At 44.4% G+C, this 16836-nt stretch overlaps 1 protein-coding gene across 4 annotated transcripts in view; it reads left to right on the forward strand.

Annotated features, from left to right (window-relative positions):
- Positions 1 to 16836, forward strand: part of UNK (unk zinc finger) — a 46436-nt gene that overhangs the window by 14691 nt on the left and 14909 nt on the right. For 3 of the 4 annotated variants that reach the window (XM_071573453.1, XM_071573455.1, XM_071573456.1), the window contains exons 2-10: positions 4807 to 5016; positions 6590 to 6766; positions 7289 to 7419; positions 7550 to 7685; positions 9790 to 9907; positions 10869 to 10953; positions 12799 to 12941; positions 14224 to 14271; positions 15120 to 15320. In XM_071573453.1, coding sequence (XP_071429554.1) covers positions 4807 to 5016; positions 6590 to 6766; positions 7289 to 7419; positions 7550 to 7685; positions 9790 to 9907; positions 10869 to 10953; positions 12799 to 12941; positions 14224 to 14271; positions 15120 to 15320 — 1249 coding nt within the window. The remainder of the gene's footprint in view (positions 1 to 4806; positions 5017 to 6589; positions 6767 to 7288; positions 7420 to 7549; positions 7686 to 9789; positions 9908 to 10868; positions 10954 to 12798; positions 12942 to 14223; positions 14272 to 15119; positions 15321 to 16836) is intronic. The other variant, XM_071573454.1, reaches the window with a different exon arrangement.

Here is a 16836-nt window from a genome sequence, read left to right on the forward strand (position 1 = left end):
GTCTCTTGGTGTCAGTGTGCGTCTTCTAGTGATTTCTGGGAGCTTTGGGTAAAGCTTTTGTGAGGAATTTGGAGCTCAGCTGTCTTCGAGCATTACCAGCACATTTTCCTGAACTGAGCTCACTCCACTGCACGTGTGACTTATGTCAGGGTTGGCAGGAAGTTGCAGCCCTGGGAGCGGGAGGGATTCAGGTATCCTGTGTACTGAGCTGCTTCAGTGCACTGGGGGAACCAGGAAAGCTGCAGAAGAAATAAGAGATCTCTGCAGCAGCAGGTGATGGACATGACCAGGACATGGCTGCAATCGTGGTGTGTAGAAATAAAAAACTTCTTGGTTAGAGTTTCTTCTTGGTTTCTCTCTTTTTGTTGTTTTTTTTTTCTCCTTTGTAGGTTTGATTTTTTTTTTCCCCTACACCCCATTCATCTTTTTTCCTGCAGCTCCCAGACAGAGGGGAAACTGCAATTCCAAGCTGCAATTCCAAACACTTGCTGCTCTGCCCTGGAGTATTGAGTTATCCACTATGTAAATTCTTACAGAGTAATCGCTGCCCCTTCCCTCGTCCCACTCCAGAGGGAGTGGAATTTCAGCAGGGTACCAGTGGGGTTTTTCTAATACTCTGTTGTTCCTGTTGGTCTCTCTGAGTTCCCAAAACTACTCCAAGAACCTCTTGTCTTTCCTGGTGAAAAAACTTTTATTTCCAGTAGCATCCATCCTGTTCAGCAGCAAGTCTGGTTCAGGCTGCAGACTTTGATCTGCATTGTTCTGGCCAGTCTTGTCCTATTTGTTTAGAATTGCATTCATCTTTGTTTACTAGAGCTCATAAATGCTGCCATTTCCTCCAGGAATTTGGGTGTTGCTGTTGATGTTAATGTAGTATCAGAAGGAGACAGTGGTATGTGCTTTCCACTTTTTTAACAATTGTATTAGTTTGAAAATATGACATATACACATATATTTAAAAAACCCTGAAATATAGAAGCAACTCCTGTATAAAATAGGGGTAATAATTCTTCTGCCCCTCATGCAGGGGCTGTAGAGTTTCCTGAGAGGAGTTGAGAAATGCAAGTTATCATTGCTGGATTTCCTCTTCCTGTACAGACACAGCGTTTGGCTGACACGCTGTGAAATGTGTACCAGTTCTCAACATGTTTTCAGTTTCAAGGGTCGTTCAAAAATTCCTTTTCTCAGCTGTTCTGGGAAAAAAAATTTATAGAGACCATTGACACCAGAAGGATCTGTCATGACAGTGTTCTCTGCATTTTTGTTTAGAGCCTTTGCAAAGAGGCTACTGAAATATTAATGTCTTTCTGCTTTGTGAGACACCACAGTGCAGTGGTGAGGGCTGTGTATCCTTTCTGTGCTCCCAAAACACATGTGGTTTAGATGCCTTTCATATATTTTAATACAAAGTGGCTGGTTGAGTGGTCAGTGTTCTCCCAGAGGAGCCCAAACTCACTTCATGGATCAAGAAAATAAAGGGCTATAAGGCAATTTACTATTCAGGCTATTGTGGAGGAGGGTGATTTAAAACGTTGTAGTGGTTTGGGAAAAAGAAAAAACCAAAGCAGTGATTGAAAGGCTTGAAATGAGCGAGTTAATGTGACAACTCTCCTTTTTCTCCAGTCTGTTGCAGAGGTGATTGTGCACAGTTAATGTCTCATGTGGAGCTCTGGCACCTGTTTGCAGGACTTGCTTTGAAATTAAGTGAGACATCATTTATTTAATAGACAGCATTGAAGAATGACTTTCTGATGAAGCAAGTTAGGTGTTAAACACTTTTCAGGTGAACCATTTACTTATGTAATTATCTCTCATTTACATTATAATAAATGTTTCTCCAGGGAGTTTAGCCAATCATGAAACGCAATTAATTTTCAAATGCTCTTCAGCAACAATTGAGACACTGGAGACCGAAATCCCTAGTCAGTGTGTGTATTTTTAAACTTCCCTGCTAAAGGGAAGCTGTTTCAGCTCAGCTGATCGTGCAGTTGTTAAATTCTGGGATTTTTAAGTGTTTTATACCTGCCTATCACTGCAAGTCTGGAGTGCTGGACTCAATACCTGGGTTGTGTAAGTCTGATATCCTCCCTTAGTGTCCAGAGCATTGAGGAGGTTCAGAATGCTGTTCTTGAATTTAAGCCCAGGACTCGGTGAAGATGGAGGAGCTGAGATGCTCTTGGTTTCTGTCACAGATTCCCATTGCTGTATGATACTGGCTGGAGTGTGTAGCCAGCTGTTTTGCTGTTTGCACATATGTAAAGTGGGAGTAACACAAACCTCATGTACATGGAGATGTGGGGGTGGAAGAGACTGGTGATTGTGGACAGCAGTTTAAGAAGTGTCCTGCTTAAGGTTGCTTAATTCCCTTTCTAACAAAAATATTGTTACAGTCACTTCTGTTCCAAGTCTTCTAACTGTGCTAATAAGATAAAATAATCTGTGAGATTCCACCTTCTACAGCTGTACTTGGTCCAACAGCTTAGAAAGCTTTTCAAGAATGGATGAATTTTACTACAGCCCTCAGTTTTCAGACAAATTGCTGCTGTGGCCGGAGTAGGGATGTCCATTTGAAGGGAGCTGGATTTTTGTCAGTGAACAGGAGCAGAGTGGTGTTTTTAGCCTTCACCTATGCTGAACAGACCCGTTTCTGCAGCTGGCTCTGGTTTTCCTGCTGTAAAGCCTTGGGCCCCAGTGCAGTTACTGTTCCAGCCACGCTGGATTGCAGGGGACAGATGGGCTGGGGTAGGGAAGGGCTTCCAGCCACTGCAGAGGATTCCAGCCCTGGGCGTCGCAGATCCAGAGCTGCAGAACCTGCAAATCTCACGTATTTAGAGACTGAAGAGGAAGAAGAGCTTTTATCCTTTCATGCTTGCAAAATCCAATGTAGGAAAGCTCTTGCCAGTGATACTCTCTCTTCACAGCAAACAAATAAAACCACTTTGGTTGAATTTGTGCATTTTCCTGAGGCTTTCTCTTCAGCTGGGGTAAAGAGGAAAGGAGGCTTTATTTACAGATGTTGCTTTCAGAATGAGCCTAGCATGGTGATATTATCTGTAAATACATCTTTGGGCATCAGACTTCTTTCCATTTGTTTAGAAATACGAGATAAAGATTGTCTGACATGAGAATGAGTACTAGACAAATTCCTGAACTCCATTTTGTTACATACGCAGTTTAAAACGAGTCCGTATCTCCTGTTATATCATCCTGTTGCTTCCAGCAGAATATTCGCATTTTGATTTTGACCTACAAATTTTGGTACTCGCTGTTTTACACTGACCTCTAAATGTAAGAGGCCAGAATGCTCCAGATCTTCTGTGTTTGTGGATGTGTCTCTGAGACCGAACCTGGTGGGATTCGGGTCTGAGCTCTGGGAGCTGTTTGGATGTTCCCCATAAACACAGAGCAGCCCGTGGGTTTCAGCAGCGTGGATTTTGTAAGCACCTACACACAGATCACAGTCAGATCATTATGTTGATCTAAACCATTTTGTAATCCTCTACAATCTGGGTTTAGAGACTGTTATTAGTGTCACAAATAAAAGCTTGTGACTTCTTTAGTTCTCGGGATAAAAGAAGACATCCACTTCCAGAGAATTTCATTGAAATTAAAGCAATGTAAGCATGTGGGAGTTTGGGGATAGTTATCCCACTTTTTAAGACTGAGCCCTGAATTGACGCTATTGCAAGAGAGAAATTGGTTAATTTTAATTTTATAGTTGGCCACGTACTGAAGAAGCTGAGTTTAAACCTCTAGGATAAGACATGAAAGAGTTTAAAAATCTTTCTTTCTCAGTAACTTGAAGCTTTAAACATGGCTCAGAGAAGTATTTGTTTGGTTGGTTGGTTTTTTAAACTGAATTTGTAGGAGGGAAACCCCTTTTTGCCCAGGTAGGTCACAGGTTTAGGGATAGAAATGGATATAAAAGTACTTAAGAGTTCTGTTTTCTCACAAACCATTTTCTAAGCTCCTGAAAAGTGTCTTCAAAACGATCCCGACAGAAAGTAATTTCAGCTCTTGTTGCATTCCTGTGTGTAATGGATATCTTGCCATTACAGACACCAGCAGCTCCCAGCCTGGGAGTGCCAGCAGGGAGGGTGTGGGGGCGGCAGTTGGCATCTCTGATGGATGTGGCTCATGTTGGGCTCTGTGGGGTGCCTGGACATCCCCTGTGCCCTGCATCCCACCCCCCTAATGCCCTGCTGCTGGCTGTGTGCCTGCGGGATGCCTGGACATCCCCTGTGCCCTGCATCCCTCTCCTAACCCCCTGCTGCTGGCTCTATGCCTGCGGGATGCCTGGACATCCCCTGTGCCCTGCATCCCTCTCCTCACCCCCTGCTGCTGGCTCTATGCCTGCGGGATGCCTGGACATCCCCTGTGCCCTGCATCCCTCTCCTAACCCCCTGCTGCTGACTCTATGCCTGTGGGATGCCTGGACATCCCCTGTGCCCTGCATCCCTCTCCTAACCCCCTGCTGCTGGCTCTATGCCTGTGGGATGCCTGGACATCCCCTGTGCCCTGCATCCCTCTGCTAACCCCCTGCTGCTGACTCTATGCCTGTGGGGTGCCTGGACATCCTCTGAGCCCTTCATCCTGCATCCCTCTGCTAACGCCCTGCTGCTGGCTCTGTGCCCTGCATCCCTCTGCTAACGCCCTGCTGCTGGTTCTGTGCCCGCAGGGTGCCTGGTCATCCCCTGAGCCCTTCATCCCTCTCCTGACCCCCTGCTGCTGGCTCTTTGCCCGTGGGGTGCCTGGACATCCCTGCATCCCTCTCCTGACCCTCTGCTGCTGGCTCTGTGCCCGCAGGTACCTGAAGGAGTTCCGCACAGAGCAGTGCCCGCTCTTTGTGCAGCACAAGTGCACCCAGCACCGGCCCTACACCTGCTTCCACTGGCACTTCGTGAACCAGCGCCGCCGCAGGTCCATCCGCCGCCGCGACGGCACCTTCAACTACAGCCCCGACATCTACTGCACCAAGTATGACGAGACCACGGGAATCTGCCCGGAAGGAGATGAGTGAGTAAAGGACTGCACCCTGCTTTTCAGGCATTAGGCTTTTGGGATCAGTCCAGGTGATGATTCCGGCCGGTTCTTGTAGAGATGAGGCAAGTCAGCAGTAAAGCTGCTTTGGCACATACGTAATGTGAGACCAGATGTAAAAGCTGTAATAGCAACCCGTGTGCTCCTGGCCTGCTGCAGGGACAGTGCTGAGCGTGACTTAGATGGGAATTTGGCTCTTGGGAATTCTCTGTCCTTGACATGTCCAGCAAAGTTCAGGTGGGATAAACAGCAGAGTGACAAAGAGGTTCAGAAAGACTCTGTTCCTGCAAGTGCCTGACTCTCAAGTACCAGTGCTTGCTCATTAGCAGGGTAACTTAGTTTTCCACAGATTGAAGAAAAAGGAGGAGCTTTGTCTTCTAGTCTGCCCCCTGAGTTCTCTCTCCGCAACTTTTAAAACCAGATCAGTTTATTTTGTCTTCCTGAACTTTCAAGAAACCAGTAGGGAAGTGAAAAGTACCCAGAATAAGGCAACATGAGGAAGAGTTTGGGTTTTTTGGTCTTCTCTCCCCATGATGACAATAAGTTTAACTGCAAGTGTTTCTGCTGTGCATGTGGCAGACCCCAGCAGTTAAGGGGTTAACCCAGGACTATAACTTTAGCCATGTGACAGATATGGAAGAATAAATAGTGTAGCCAAATAGTGCGGTCAAATATGGGGAGTGTTTTCTGTAGAGATGTTGTAGAAAGATGGAATTTCAGTTCCCTTTCATGGTGCCAGTATAAACACACAAAAAGACTATTTATCAGGAAAACCATATTTTTTTCTACCCAATTAAGTAAAGTTTTTATGAGCAGAATGGAATAATCCCTCAGCCTGAAGCTTCGGTTTCAATACTTTCTTCTTTGTTGGAAGAGATCTGTGAGGCACTGGAAATGGTGTATTTGTGGGCTTTGGCTTTTAGATCAGTTTGATATCTGGCTCACACTCAGTGAATGAATGCTGTTGTCATCTCAGAACTCTGATTTGTATTTTTAGCTTGATGCTGCAGTATCTAAACTTTGCCTGTTTAATTTGGCTATTTCTTTAAAAGTTTATCAGGATAGCTTGTTCCTTCTCTGCCTAAGAGGGGCAATAAAACCCAAGTTAAAATTTTAATGTTGTTATTCTCCTTTCTTGTCCCGTGCTCTGCATAAAGGCTGCATCTTTAGGTACATCAGCAGGAAACAGTAACAGTAGTCTTGAAGGGCTGCTGAGGAAATGGTATGTGCCATGTGAGGCCCTTCAATCCCAGCCAGTACATCAGGACACCTTGGCAGTGTCTTTGCTCTTTTCCAGATCCCTGACAGTCACTAGTCCAGAATAGTAAGGTGCTGCTGTATAAAAATCCAGTTGTCTTTTTGGGAGGGAAACTATATCCTGTGTAGTGACACGTTTGGGGGTTCTCTGTAGCATTGGAACAGCACACAGGAAGGAGCACAGTTAGCAAAGGTGTTGTCAGGTGCAGTGTCCTGTATCAGCAGTGCAGGGAATACTGAATCCATCACCTACGTGACTAAACTTTGTTCTTCCCCTCTTTGCATCCCTCAGGTGTCCCTTCTTGCATAGAACTACTGGAGACACAGAGAGGAGGTATCACCTACGCTACTACAAAACTGGAATCTGCATCCATGAGACAGACTCCAAGGGAAACTGCACGAAGAACGGGGTGCACTGTGCGTTCGCCCACGGGCCCCACGACCTGCGCTCGCCGGTGTACGACATCAGGTGAGTGCAGGACATGAATTGTTGTGGAAATCAATTGTTAAATCATGTTACAACTCTGATTTTACAGCAAACAGAGCTGCGTCTGGCTTCCCCTTACCACATAAACTCATGCATTAGAAAGCAGCACAGGGAGAAGAGGAGTGGAGATTGGGAGGCTCTGTGTGAAAAATGTGGTTTCTGTACCCAAATGAAAAGTGGGGACAGTTCTGCTTCAGCATGAAGTGGAGTGATGATGAAATATCCCTTCCTAATAAGGCAAATCTACAAAACCTTCAGGAGGATTCTCAAAGTGGGGGAAGGGATTACAGTTTGGAATCTTGGGGAGGGGGGTCAAAATAATGCATCTGGAATTCCCAGGGAATTAAGTTTTTTTTAATTGCAGTTCGTGTTTAGCTAAGATACTCTGACAAAAAATGCATGACTGATATGCACCCACTTAGGAAATGCTCCAGTATGTCAGTTTTTATACTCATTTGTCTGACTCTTCATCTGCTCAATCTGTTCATTTAACTCTACCCAAAGGGAGCTTCAGGCAATGGAGGCTTTGCAGAATGGTCAGACAACATCTGAAGGTGGCATAGAGGGTCAGTCTGCAGTCGCTGCCAGCCATGCCATGATAGAGAAGATACTCAGTGAGGAGCCAAGGTGGCAAGGTGAGTGTCACTTAGGATCTGTGGGCCTGGCAAAGTCTGGTCTCCCTGGAGTGCCTGCTCCTGACAAAAACTTCTCTATAGTAAACATAGGTTGTGGTCATGTCCCACTGACTGCTTGCTTATTTTGCAGATACAACGTATGTGTTGGGAAATTACAAGACAGAGCAGTGTAAGAAACCCCCCCGGCTCTGTCGCCAGGGCTATGCCTGTCCCTACTACCACAATAGCAAAGACAGAAGAAGAAGTCCAAGAAAACACAAATACAGGTACTGATATCCTGGATATTCTACTTCCCAGCTGAGTGGTGCAGTGTATTGGAAATCTGTGATGAAAGATCCAGGATTTTGACTGCTAGGTAGTTGTTTTTAGTGTATCTCTAAGGGCAGATGTGATGAACTGTTGTTTCACCCTAGGAGAAGGATAACAAACTAAACAAGTTTTCCTGTATATAGGAACCAGTATCTCTAATAAATGAATTGTTAAATCATGTTACTACTCTGATTTTATGGCCAACAGACCTGTGTCTGGCTTCCCCTTCCCACATAAAATTCTGCTTTAGGAAACAGCGTAGAGAAAAGAAAACAAAAGAAAGTTTTAATCCCCACCCAGAAACAAACTCACACAGCAGCGCTTTCATGGTAAAGGATTCAGAATCATCAGGCTGCTTGTTGTGTGTGCCTGGTGATGGGGATCATGAGCAGCACTGTAGCTGGACATGCATTCCTAACCAGCTGCTGAGGGCTCAGCTTTTGAGGCACCAGGGTGTTCTGTCACTCAGCTGTCACTGGATTTTTCAGCGTGCTGTGTCTCCCTGAACGCATTTCATCCAAATTATAGGCCCTCATTTCCTCCAACACAACAGAGCTTTTGTTGTGTTCTCAGTGGGGCTTTTCCTTAGTTCCTTTTTGAAAAACATAAGGGCAGACCAGAAAGCGAAGAGAGAAAACGCCATGGATGTTCTTGCTTCCCTTCCCCACCCCCAGCATTCACAGAAATTTTTGAATTGGCACTGAAATTCTGTATTTAAAAGAAATTAAACAAACAGAAACCAAAGGAACGTTAATCCAACACTTTCAGGAGGAACAGGAACACTAAGGCAGTCTTCATGCAGCAGCTCTGTGCTTTCTGCCCCTGCCTGGGCCCTTTGGGAAGGGAAGGGGTGAAAGCTTCTCCCTTCCAGATCTCCACTCACTCCTGTGTTTTCCCCACCCCCAGCTGATGTGGCTTCTCTCTCTCTCATGTCGCCTGTGCTGGTGCTGCTATCTGCTTCCCTCTGCTGTTGTTTGAGGGAATGGTTAAGAGCATAAAGAGCAGGGAAGTAGGTCACAGCAAAAATTCAGATCTGGGTAAAAGAATTGTTCCTGTCTGAGAGAAAGAAAATGGACTTGCCTTTTCCCCAGTGACCTGACTCAGCCTCTTTTCCATAGGGCCACACTATAAACCTGGAAACATACTGCTGTAAGGGTATTATGTGTTTTAGGATTAGCCAATTAACTTCTTAGCTTTCTATGAAGGTGCAGTTCCAAAACAGAAACCAGACCCAGAGTCTCTGACACTAATCACATCAGCTGCTAATATTGTTAAGTTGTGTTGGTTCAAGTTGTGTTTAGTTTCAAATGGAGAGTTAAGCCATGTTTCTTTCATTGGGAAATTGGAAGAAGGGGAAGGAGATGCAGTAGCAGCTGGGTGGGGGCTGTGGAAGCAGCAGCCAGGCTGATTGTACAGCTGAGGGTGGGCAGCCAAACCTGCCCCACAATCAAGGAATTCAAACATCATAGAATGGTTTGGCTTGTAAGGGACCTTAATGATCAGCCAGTTCCGCCCCCTTCCAGCAGCCCAGGTTGCTCCAAGTCCCATCTAATTTGGCCTTGGACACTTCAGGGATGGGGCAGCCACAGCTTCTCTGTCCAACCTGTGCCAGGGCCTGCCTACTCTCACTGGGAAGAATTCCTTCCAATACCTCATTTAACTCTGGCCTGTGTCAGTTTGAAGACATTTCCCCTTGTTTGGTCACTCCATGCCCTTGTCCCAAGTCCCTCTCCAGCTCTCTTGGAGATCCTTAAGGCACTGGAAGGGGCTCTCAGGTCTCCCCAGAACTGTCTCACACCAGACTGAACAACTCCAGATCCCCCAGCCTGTCTCCATAGCAGGAGTGCTCCAGCCCTTGGAGCATCCTCGTGGCTCCCTCTGGACTTGCTCTAGCAGGTCCATGTCCTTCCTATGCTGGGGGCCCCAGAGCTGGATGCAGTGCTCCAGGTGGGGTCTCAGGGGAGCACAGCAGAGCAGGAGACTCACCTCCCTCCCCCTGCTTGAAGTAATCAAAGCACATCTATGAGTCTGACACGTTCTCCTGTCACCTTATTTACACAGATCTTCACCATGTCCCAGTGTGAAACATGGAGACGAGTGGGGAGATCCCAGTAAGTGTGAAAATGGAGACTCATGCCAATATTGCCACACTCGCACAGAACAGCAGTTCCATCCAGAGGTACAGTAACCTCCTCTCTCCATTTTGTAGCTGATAAAAAAAGCAAAAGCATTCCAGTCTTATGAAGTAAATTAGTGTGCCAGGTGGGAGAATACGTGGGCTGCTTGTAGTGTGGTCCTGGGGTACAGAGAAGCTGCATGTTGTAAGCAAGCTGAGACTGAGCTGCTTGGCAGAGGTGCTTTTTCATTAGGTAGACCACGTGGGAGGAGGTAAGAAAAGTGGGGGGAAACTCATGTGTAAGAGCAGTCTCATGTATGGAGTGTTCAGGAAAGCATGATGTGGGTCTGCACATGAGCATACAGCATCTGTTTCCTTGAATAAAAGTTTGTGGTTAATGACGATGATAGCACTAAACACCACCAAGCTCTTAGCTGTGAGCATGCCCAGAGCATTCCTATATCCTTACAGAAAGTGTAATTAAGACCTTTTCGTAGTCTGCTTCGTGTTACAGTGTTGAAAAGCTTTGTTGGGCCCGTATCGGCAAAGTAACCATTGTCACCGCCTGTCAAACTGGGGGGAAAGGGAATAATCCATTTGCTACAATCATTGTCAATGGTTTGTTATTTTCCTTGCAAACATGTACCTGTAACTTTCTGTGCTGTGTTCTGTCAACTGTTTCCTACCTTTTGCCATTTGTAATACCCATGGAGCTTCCATGAGTGAGACTGAGGGACTTCATGGCAAATGGTGAACTTTGGGTGAGCTGGTGCATGGTGGGGTGGTTTTTGGGTAAGCTCTACTTGTGATGGGCATATTTTGGTGTTTCCAGAACTACAGTGGGTTTTCCTTTCTTTGAAGCAAAGCACTGAAATGGTCACCCTGAGCTCTCCTGGCCTTTGCACCTTTTATCTCTGTCCCTACCTGGCTGCCGAGTTTCTTCATAGAACTTTTGTACCTGGGCTGGTGGTCATTGTTATTTTCTGTTCATGTCTGTTTTTTTTGTTTTTTTTCCTATCCTTAGATCTACAAATCCACCAAATGCAATGATATGCAGCAGTCTGGCAGCTGTCCCCGAGGACCCTTCTGTGCCTTTGCACATGTAGAACGTACGTGGAATACTTCTCTCATCCTTCCATGGGTATTTGAGTTATGGAGAGCTACTGACCAAAAGAGTTTAAAATATAGGGCTGCAAAACTAGAGCTTCTGTGAGGGATTTTCAAAAACAAAGATTTAACTTTGATAATTTCTGTAAAACCATGCCACTGTGGAAGGTGTTGGCAGAGCTGGAGGCAGTAGGTGCTCTGTAGGACTTGGCCCTTGGCTCTCACTGCCCTGTCTCTTGAAGGATCTCCCTCTGTTCCCTCTGAAGTGCTCAGTTCTGTCAGTTCAGGAGAACAGAAATGGGCAAAGCTGCTTCTCTTCTGTGCATGGATGAACTATACCTAGCTAAGCTGCAAAGTGTTATGTTTGTTTTAAAAAACTGAGAATGATGTTGCTAATTACAGATAATATATTGATCCATTAAAAAAAAATTAATGCTGTTCTACTATTAATGAAGTTTTACTTAGAGTTTAAATCTCTAAGTCAGGTTGGAGAAGAAGAATGTGCAGCTTTTTTTCTGCTTTTCCTTAAATCCTCTTTTCTCCATAGCTCCCTGATTTATAGTGTATTATTTCAATCCTCACTTTAATCATCTAATGATGCTGTTTGGGTTGTGAGAGTTCTATATACAGGTGGGTACTAACATTCATAAATAATGATTAGTTCCTGTCCTTTGGCTTCTACTCAGTTTTTACACTTCCAAACTCACTGCTGACTTTGCAGCAATTAGAGCAGGTTACTCAGAACTCAGTAGATTGGCTCTGATACTGACTCACTACATGGCCTTGAGAAAATGTCTTTGTTATTTCATTATCCTTTGTAAATGAGGGAATTAGTAATTGCTGCCTTTGTCAAGGAATGGTTAGAGTAAATTCCCTACAGGTTATGCAGTTCCTTTTATAGGAAGCCTTCTCAACAAGCAGTAATTATAGCTGGAGCTGTGGGCTGTAATGGCCCAAAACACAGCAGTGCAACTACAGTGTGATCCAGCAAGCTTTACAGAATGAAATCTTGATAAAGGAACAATGTTTTGCAAACTTCCTTGTGTATAATACAGTATTTTTGAATGGGGATGCCTTATTCCTAGCAAGATTGCTGCATTTAATATTATACTACTTAAAGGGAGAGTAACATTCTGTGGCACTTTGGTCCTTCCAACCTGGTTATTTCTTGTGCTGTCTTAGGGAGTGACATCTTTTAGCCCTGCCTTAGCCAGCTGAACACTGAGGGCCTAATGCCATTAAAATAATAGGAGTCCATTATTATATCTGCTCCTATCATGAGTTTTGCTGATTATTAGCAGGAATTGTGTTAAAACCAACACTTCAAAGATACTGCAATACATGTGTAGTGTCAATTCTGTAGTTTTTGTAAAGATGCTGACTTTTGTTAGATGTAAATACTACAAGTCACAGCATCTCTACCTTCTGAGCCACTGACACTTTTTTTTTGGTAGTGGTTTGTACTGAGCACAGATGGAAACTTAACTCCCTCAGCTAATCATAATGCACCCATCAATTTTGTGCCTAGCAATGAGGGCAGCTCTGCTTAGTTCAGGAGAGCTGAATGAATAACACACAATTCATGCAGGGAAGATAATTTTGGAGCAGCATTAATGGACTGAAGAGCAGCACAGTGTATATGTGATGTCAGTAATAATGTAAGGAGTATTAGAGAGTGGTAGCTCTTTGCCAAGTAAAGTTTCTCTTTGCTTCTACATAAGTAAGTAGGTGCTTGTGGAGTATTTTTTCTTTCAGGAATATCTAGATATTCTTGTTTCTAAATGTCTTGTGCTCCACTGCGATTTTACAGCTTTGAGTAACGTTCCCTGTGCTTTTATCCCTTGCAGAGCCTGCCCTCAGTGAAGATTTGCAGCAATCCTCGGCCGTGTCCAGCCCCACACAGCCAGGGCCAGTGATGTACATGCCATCAGCAGCTGGGGACTCTGTTCCAGTCAGCCCTTCCAGTCCACATGCCCCAGACCTTAGCAATGTATGTAGCCCCGTGGAGAAACCTTGCCCATCATCTGGGTTTCTCTGAGTCACTTTTCTTTCTTCTAAGAAGAGGAATCTTAACTATCCAAAAAGCCCAAAGGATATGAGGTTTTTATTTTAGTTCTCAGTTCCACGCTTCTTAGAGGTTGGTTGCATTCAGTGGCTTTAGTATTGTCCTCTCACCTATAAAGTTTTTAAGCCTTCCTTTCTGTGCAGTGTTTGTTGATGTACTCTCAGGGAAGTGGAATATATCCGCACATGAAGCCCAACTCCTTCCTGTCTGGAGGTACATATTGGGCTTAGTTTCCAAGTCCTCTAATTAAAGGCTGTGAGCCAACAACCTCTAAAGTACATAACTACAATTGGGTTTGTTTACATATGTAATCTCAGAGGCTTAGCCTGTGCATATTGTGTGTTGCATTATAGGATATCCTTAGTTCCCTCCCTCTCCTTCTTCTGGTGACAGCTGAACTCTGGAATATTTTTAAGTAATGCCCCAGGTTGTTGGTAATACCTTGTTTTAGTTGTCCATACAAGAAGGGAGATGTTTAAATGCTGGGCAGATACTCAGAGTCAGATAAGAAGCCCACAGAATGCTGACTAAATTTTTATTTAGTTTTTTTCCTGTTTGTTAAGTCTTTCCTGTTTGCACTGCTCTTGATAAGGTGTGTAACCTTTTCAAATAGTTGGTTGACGTTTTGAGAAGGTAAAATGACTTGAGTTTAACTCATTTGAAACTGGTCAGAATGAGGTGAACTCATTTAGGACCTCTGCTTTATCTTACTCCCTCTCTTTTAGAAGAAAAGCTGAGTTTGATTTTATTGGTGCCAGAGCCAACCTAACAGTTCATAGTTGTCCTGAATTTGATTGCAGCTAGAATTCCAAACAGATCTTGAAAAGCCTGGACATATTGTCTCTTACTAAATAACACTGTGAAAAGCAGTAAAAACCAAAACCTCTTCATCTTATGAATGTATCATCTAAATTCTCTGAAAACTGCAGAGAAATTGAAGATACCTCCTACTTATTAGACTGTTTAGGTCTTTTCTATCTCAAGCTCTTACAGTCTTTTAAACAGTCTTTCCTAATTCTTGGATTTGTGCCAAATGGCAACACATGTCTGTCTGTGACTTCATCACTCCACAGGGCATCTGCATGTAGCTTGCAAACAAATATGGCTTTGCTGGTGATCATTTTACATGATGAATTAATCAGAGAAAAAAAGGTCCCTGTAGCCACCAGCCTCACGTGGCCTGTTCTGTTTTGTATTTGTACTGTAGGTGTGGAATAAATCAGGAACTCTGCCAACTAGCCCCACCTCCACCACAGTGAGTAGTATCTTTGCAACTGTAGGGAAGCGTGGACAGCAGAATGTCTGTATAAAAATAAAACCAAAACATTGTAGGCTGCTCCATTTTTTTTATTTTTTTCCCCCTAATGCCAGCCCAGACTGTGCCACATTTGAATCTGTGGTGTCTGGAGCACAGTCGTGCTTGCCAGTGCAGGTGGATAATTTCTTGTCCCAGAGAAATGGAATATTTGCATTGATCCAAGTGGAAACATTCTCTAAAACTCATCTTACTGCTGTCTGTGGCTTCATCTACAGTGCAAAACTAGCCTTGTTGCATGTGATTGTGGTCCCTGGTATTAGTGCAAAGAATGGAACTGTTGGAAATCATTCAGGTTTTTTAATGCAGCTGTTGATACTTGACTTGTGTCTGCATTAAAGCTTTCAGATTTCCAACTGGAAAGCAAAAAATACAATATTACACATAGCTCAGGTATGTTTGATTGCTCTGACTGACAGAGCACCTTTCCAGGTTCCACACTACTCCCCAGAGTCAGACAAGATCCTCTGTAGCCTAAGGAAAGAAAAGAGAGTTATGGTCAGGTTGGAAACTTCATCAGTCACATTTGAGGCCTCCAAAAGAATAAATGTCACTAGAGCTGTAGGTTGGATTTTACAAGACTGCACTCCAAAGCAGTGACAGTAAAACCATAATTGTGGGACTGTAAAAATCCAGTGGAGCTTTTTCCTGTTTTTCTAATTACCAGAAGCTTGTGTAGTTTTGTTGACTGTCAGTGAAGTGAGTGAGCACTTCCATGGGGTGCCTCTCCCCTTCATGCCATTGCTCCTGGCTGGCTGTGCTTTCCTGACACTTGTTCCTTCTGTTAGATTCTTTGTAGGAACAGCAGTCTTGGAAGCCCATCTAATATATGTGGGTCCCCTCCCGGTGCCATTGGAAAGCCCCACAGCTTGGAGACCATTGGTTTTCCTCCAGACTCAGTAACAGCAGCCGGCAGCTACAAGAAGGCACCGGGGTTTGAGCGAGAAGATCAGGTGGGGGCCGAGTATTTGAAGAGTTTCAAATGCCAGGTTAGTAGGGAATGTTGTCTGGAAGAGCTGGGGGGATGAGGAGGAATGAGAGATTGCCCAGTCTAGCTTGAATGTGTTTTCATTTTGGATGGAGCAGAAGTGGGAAAGCACTGTTCTCACATGCATTTCCAGATCTGTGCTGTTGCTTTCAGCCTCCCTTCCAGCCCCTTCCATCTTACATCCATTCTTGTCTGCCCTGCTGCCATCACACACTCCGTTTGTGGAAGTGGAGCTGCTGCTTGTTTTACCAACCCCTCACAACTCCTGTCCTGTGTTGACCCTCTGCAGCTTCCCACATCACTTCTTGGTCTTTCTTGTTCCATGTTTAGGTCCTTGCCAAGACTTGCTGTTTCTTTTGCTGTATTATCTCATGGAAACTCATCCTTCCTTCTCTGTTCCCACTTCAAACTCTTACCTTGACCTCTGTGACTTCATTTGTCTTCTCTCTTCATGATTCATTTCTCTGGTGTATTAAAAATGTCATGTTAGCTGTGTCTTGCTTCTCTGGCCCCGTCATTCTGTTCCTTGACTCTCTCCTGTGGCTTCTGTATTCAATTTCAGTTACTCATTCTCATTTGAAGAACCCTCTGGATCTTACCCAACCCATATCTCTTAATGACATTCCCTCTTAGCCCTTTTGGATATGCCAGTCTTGCCTTGCTGCTTCTCCAGTCTTCTTCCTGGTGTCATGCCTTATTCATGCTGCTCCCTAGGCCTGGAACAGGCTCTTCCATCTCTCTGCCACACATGAGCTTTTCCATAGTCAGCTCCTTACTGTGAATTTCCTGTCTTGTTGTTACAATTAGTAGTTTCTCTGCATGATTCCATCCAACCTGAGCCCAGCCCAGAGCTTTGGTCTCAGTTTTTATTTCTCACTGGGTTTGTAATTGTTATAGAACAACACGTTGATTTAGGGAGGAGGGAATAGCTACTTGGATGAGGAGGGGCCTGCAAAAATATCTCCAAGTTCTTTTGAAAAAAATACAAAAAAGGATTAAGAATACCAGGTCTGTGTTGTTGGCTGAGAACAGAGATGACAAAAAAGTGCTGCTTTCAGCCTGGCTGCATTTAAGCTCTTGTCTGTGACATTAAAGAAGTCAGCCTTAATGAGCCTGTTCTGCTGCCTCTGCATTGCTCTGCTGTGAGAAAACAGTGGAAATATCCTGTCCAGACAAGGTCTTGCATAAAGTAGTTGAATGTAGAAGCAGACTCCATGGGTTTTGTTTTATTTATTTTTATGGCTTTGGGAAAATATGACCAAGCTTTGCAGTAGGACCAAGTCTTGAACACTGTTTAGTCTAATTAAAATGAAGCAGTGACAAATCCAGATTAAGCCAGATGCATGTGTGCTCTCTTATAAATGCTTCCATTGTCTGGCTTAACGGGGATGAGGCTCAGGAAAGTGCAAATTGATGCGACACGTCTTTGGGGGTAAAGAGCAGACCATGCTGTGATCCTGGCACTTCTCATGGGCACAGCAGCTTGTAACAGTTGTTTGGAAACAAAAGAAAAAGCA

Source organism: Pithys albifrons, chromosome 19 (assembly GCF_047495875.1).
Source record: "Pithys albifrons albifrons isolate INPA30051 chromosome 19, PitAlb_v1, whole genome shotgun sequence".
NCBI lineage: Eukaryota > Metazoa > Chordata > Aves > Passeriformes > Thamnophilidae > Pithys > Pithys albifrons.